The sequence below is a fragment of the Apis dorsata genome, unplaced genomic scaffold (assembly GCF_000469605.1).
Source record: "Apis dorsata unplaced genomic scaffold, Apis dorsata 1.3 scaffold_77, whole genome shotgun sequence".
Classification (NCBI taxonomy): domain Eukaryota; kingdom Metazoa; phylum Arthropoda; class Insecta; order Hymenoptera; family Apidae; genus Apis; species Apis dorsata.
In genome coordinates, this window is record NW_006263375.1 from 948,634 (window position 1) to 953,259 (window position 4,626).

The 4,626-nt window shown below is 31.7% G+C and overlaps 1 protein-coding gene across 1 annotated transcript in view; it reads right to left on the bottom strand.

Moving 5' to 3' along the window:
• The window catches only part of LOC102675262 (aromatic-L-amino-acid decarboxylase), a 6,443-nt gene extending 3,242 nt beyond the window's left edge, over positions 1 to 3,201 (bottom strand). Inside the window, exons 1-3 of the mRNA XM_006610766.2 lie at positions 3,065 to 3,201; positions 244 to 333; positions 17 to 137 (exon numbers count right to left, since the gene is read on the bottom strand). Of these exons, the coding sequence (XP_006610829.1) occupies positions 17 to 137; positions 244 to 323 (201 nt within the window). The 5' untranslated portion in view covers positions 324 to 333; positions 3,065 to 3,201. The remainder of the gene's footprint in view (positions 1 to 16; positions 138 to 243; positions 334 to 3,064) is intronic.
• Between the last annotated feature and the right edge of the window lie 1,425 nt (positions 3,202 to 4,626).

Consider the following 4,626-nt stretch of genomic DNA (forward strand, 5'->3'; position numbering starts at 1 on the left):
GAATCGAGACACTTACTCCTGGCATTATCACTCTTTCTATGTCCGCCATAATGTCTTTCCAATTTTCTGGCGTTTGTGGAGCCTCTGAAGGCAAAAGGGGTTTCAAATAACCTGGTTCTACCGTTGGTAGTACTCTCCTGTAAATTTTATTCTTTTCGTTAAATCTGACGAGAATCTTGAAATCCAAAAAGGAATTTAAAGAAATTATAAATTGCATTTTTTTAATAGTAACAAACGATTTACCTGTCCCTGATATTCTCTAGATAGTTAGTAATATATTCCGCCATTTCGTTGGCGAAATCCTTGAAAGAATCGGGATCCATCTCGTATTTTCTGCAAAATTCGATAACGCTTCAGATTCTGCATACTTTATATGTAATAATTCCTTCGATAAATTATCCTTTATCAAGTTTTTTTTTTTAATTTGAATTACAAAATGTAACGATCACGCGTTATTTCGCTCTATTGAGAACGTTTCATTGTAATCTCTTTTAATCTAATTAGTTGACGCGCGATGCGATAATGGATAAGATCAGTCTTTTCAACGTAGATCTTAAGAATAGAGAACAGATGAATAGAAAGGAAGCGAGAGAGCGAGAGAGAGAGAGAGAGAGGGAGATTTAATTTGCTCATAATGATTCTCATTTTCCATCAAGACAACTTGATTCGTATAACGACCATGACTTATATTTGCGAAGCAGGTACGATTCCTTTCCCATTTACGATCTGTTGTGTACATATTCGTCGAACGTGTTTGCAATAATTTAAAAAAGATTTTTTCATCAATGATAGAAATTTTTTTTTTTTAGAATAATAAAATTTATACAATAGTAATAAAATTTCATTGATTTTATCGTAGATAATTTTTAATTCGAAATTAGTGGAGTTATTCAGAAGTTCAAAAGAAAAATGTTTTAACCTTTTATAAATTCCTTTTTTTAATTTCTTCTAAAGTATGAGTAAAATTAGTACAAAAAAAAAAAAAAAAAAGAGAAGAAGAAAGGAAAGATTACGCACGAATTTCTTCTGTAGATCTTGGAATGTTAGAAAATCAGGAATCCCCTTGGGTATTTCCGTGATCACGACTCTGACGTCAATCAATCCTTGGAACTGCAAACAGGTAATTCACTCGTAAAAATGGATTAACTGCTCTTGAATGCTATTGACCTCATTGAAACAGATTTATAATATATATTTTCACGTGTCGAGAAATTGATATTGACGTTTGACGAAAAATTTTGGAATTTTTCGCGCATAAAACAAATTAACCTTCGTTCGTTCGAAAATTGTTACGTGAAATGTTGCAATAATAAAGCATGTGTTCCTTTCCCTTAAATTTCGATCTCTTTCTTATCGTTTCCCTTGAATTTTTTAACGCGATTTTATCAAATAAAATCACAAGTTGGCGAGCTACACTTTCTCCGAACGGCTCGATACATTTTACACAATGTCTTTGTGATATTTGGTCTAGATCGACCATGACCGACTATTCTTCAATTTCGAATGTGACGCGATACAATATTGTTGTAGTCGTTATATTCCTGTACAGAAGTCAAGTTTTTACTCTTTCTTATTAAGTTGCTCAACGAAGAAGAATTACACAATTCTTCTACCTTTCAATTTCTAATTACTCCGTAGTTACTTCGTTTAAAAACTATGCTTGAATAAAAAAAAGAAAAAAAAAAAAAAAACAATGAAAAAGAACAATGTTAATTCGAACAGATTTTTGGAGTAAATAATGTTTTAAAATTTTTTATCATAATAAATAACAGGAAACGTGTGTGGAAACGAGTAATATTACGAAAACGAATAATCTCGTTGCGAAAAGTCCCATTCAGATATACGATAAACGATCGTAGGTGAAATAACTTGTTCCCCATGTGCATAAATAACGAGTTCTCAAGTTTCGATCCAGAGCACGATTCTGTCTTTATCGATTCTTTTGTTTCCTTTCTCTATATTATTTCGAAAATTATTTTATTCTTTTCAAATAACATCGATCAATTTTACTTGACATTCGAAAGATAAATAATCGCGTGCAAACTTTGATATTGAATATAAATCGAGTTTCGAGAGGTTCAACGATGATTACTTTGTTTCATAATATCTTTTTTTCTTTTTCAACACGATTACTGTTCGTATCTCTGAAAAAATTTCCACGCGAGAAAACTCGTTATCTCGGTAATTTTTAATGAATCTTTAACGTGCTGAATTTGTATAATGTATAAATTTACAAATTTTTACAATTATTTAAATTAATCTTAAATTAATCTTGTTTAATTGCATGATATTTTTTTAGTTGAAAAATCTTTTGTAGAGATAAACAAATTAAACGTTTTGGAGCTTTACGATTTATGCAGATTAGATTAAACCTTGGCATTAAAGACTCGAATTAGTTACAGCTAATCGTACAAGATTATGCATTTTAATTTATTCATTTAAGTATATGTATTTCAATCAATGATACGAAACAAATTTTTTCTATAAGAATTTCCTTGCATCATCTTTTTCATGTTCTAGAAATTATTCATGGAAATTAATTGTTTATTCATCTATCTTCTAACAAATTTTTACGATCCTTCAACGAGATTTAACGTTCTAATTGAAATTTTTGTTTCTCTAAGTGAGAAAGAGATTTAATTTAAAATTAAACTCTGCATTAAATCTGAAAGAATTAACGTTATTCGAAATTGTTATTTAAAATATCGAAGACAGATCGGTAAAATTACAACAACTCTCTCAAAATTACTTTTTGTAATTGAATTTAAACGAGGAAATTATCATCGAGCAATAACAAATCTCTAAATCTTTTAGAGACATTTAATATTTTAACAAATAAGACTACATTACGAAACAAAAAATTCATTGATCTCATTCATTATAAATACCATCAACTTTGAAAACATGCACAATACAAATACAAATTCAAATCTGCAACATCAAATATTTAATAATAAATCGATGCTACTTCGATCTTAAAGAAACAAAATCAAAAAAAAAAAAAATAAAAAATAAAAAAAAAAGGAACGGAGAAGAATAATAGAAATCTGCGTGATCAACGTACCAAGATTACGACGTGTTGGCAATGCAGCGGCTGACAGTCGAGAATCCACGTGGATCCGGCTCGAAATCCGCGAGCGCATTCGAGCGTGTGCACGCGAGTGTCGGTGTGAAATTGCCGTCTCGCGACCACGTCGCGTTGCTTTATGTACGACCCCACCCCGACGGCCACGCCGGATGGTTTTCCAACGATCCCGATCACGAGTTGCGCAGCTAGATCCGCTCGCCTGAATCATCGAATCTCGATCGATCACCACGCCCCGATCTATGATAAACCCGGCTCCGTCCAATTTGATTAGGGTTTGGCCCGCGATTAACCGCTCGCTCCATTCTTCGATCGACTCACTCCTTTTCGACACAATTTTCACGATTATCGGGTCAATCGGGGTCCTAGAATTTTGTTACCAGTTCACAATGAAAGATTTCGTGGAGTGTTATTTTTCGAAATTGGGATCGCATTCGAGTGTTTGCTCGCTCGATTTCGATTATATTCGATCGTAAGTGTATCGTATACTAGATAGGAGAAATTAAGTAAGTTCGTAAGAAATATAAATTTACAAATTTCTATAATTATTTAAATTGATCTTTAATCGATATTTGCTTAGTTGAAAAATCTTTTCTAGAAATGAATAAATTAAGCGTTTTGGAGCTTTACGATTTATGCAAATTAGATTAGAGCATTAAAGAGACGAATTAGTTACAGCTAATCGTACAAGATTATGCATTTAGGTATACGTATTTCAATCAATGATATGAAACAAATTATAAGAATTCCCTTGCATCATTCTTAATCCTTTTTCTAGAAATTATTCATGGAACTCAATTTATTCATCTATCTTCTAACGAATTTTTACAATTCTTCAACGAGATTTAATGTTTTCTTTTTATTTATGTCGATATTATTACGCTCGTTTGAATATTTTTACGTTCCAGTTTTATTCTTTCGGCGAATTAAAGAAAGATTCTAAGGTGTGTTGACTCTTATGTGAATCGACAATGATAGATTTTTATTATATTGTTCATATTGCATCACACAACGAAATTTTAATTTAATCACGCTTTTTCGAATTCCAGATTCGAAAATTCCAACGGTTGAAATACTTTGCAACTTACAAATACTTGTCGAAATCACGACCAAAGATCGGCTAAAAGTAAAGGAAATAGAGCGCGAATGTTTCTTAATATGGCTTAAAACAGCGTAATAACGTTTGGACGGTAGTAGAGAGGCGAATTGTAACTTGATTCCAAGTTCGAAATCAAGACACCATTCAAATGGTAAAATCGAATTAACACTTTCGAAGTCGGCGCTGTTTCCTTGTGACATCTTATAAAATTGCATCGAGAATAAGAGGAAAACCTTCCTTCCTCGATGCGAGAAATTTAATTATTTCTATGAGCAATTCTGCATATAATAGCTTTCGTAATTACCAAAACACGATAGTTCGGTCAATGTTACGAAGCGTGAAAGTTGTATCGCGATCGAAGCGTATTTCAAAATTTTACTTTCATCGAAATTTATTTGTTTTTAATTATATTTTCCTTTTTTTTTTTTTTTTTTTTTTAAAA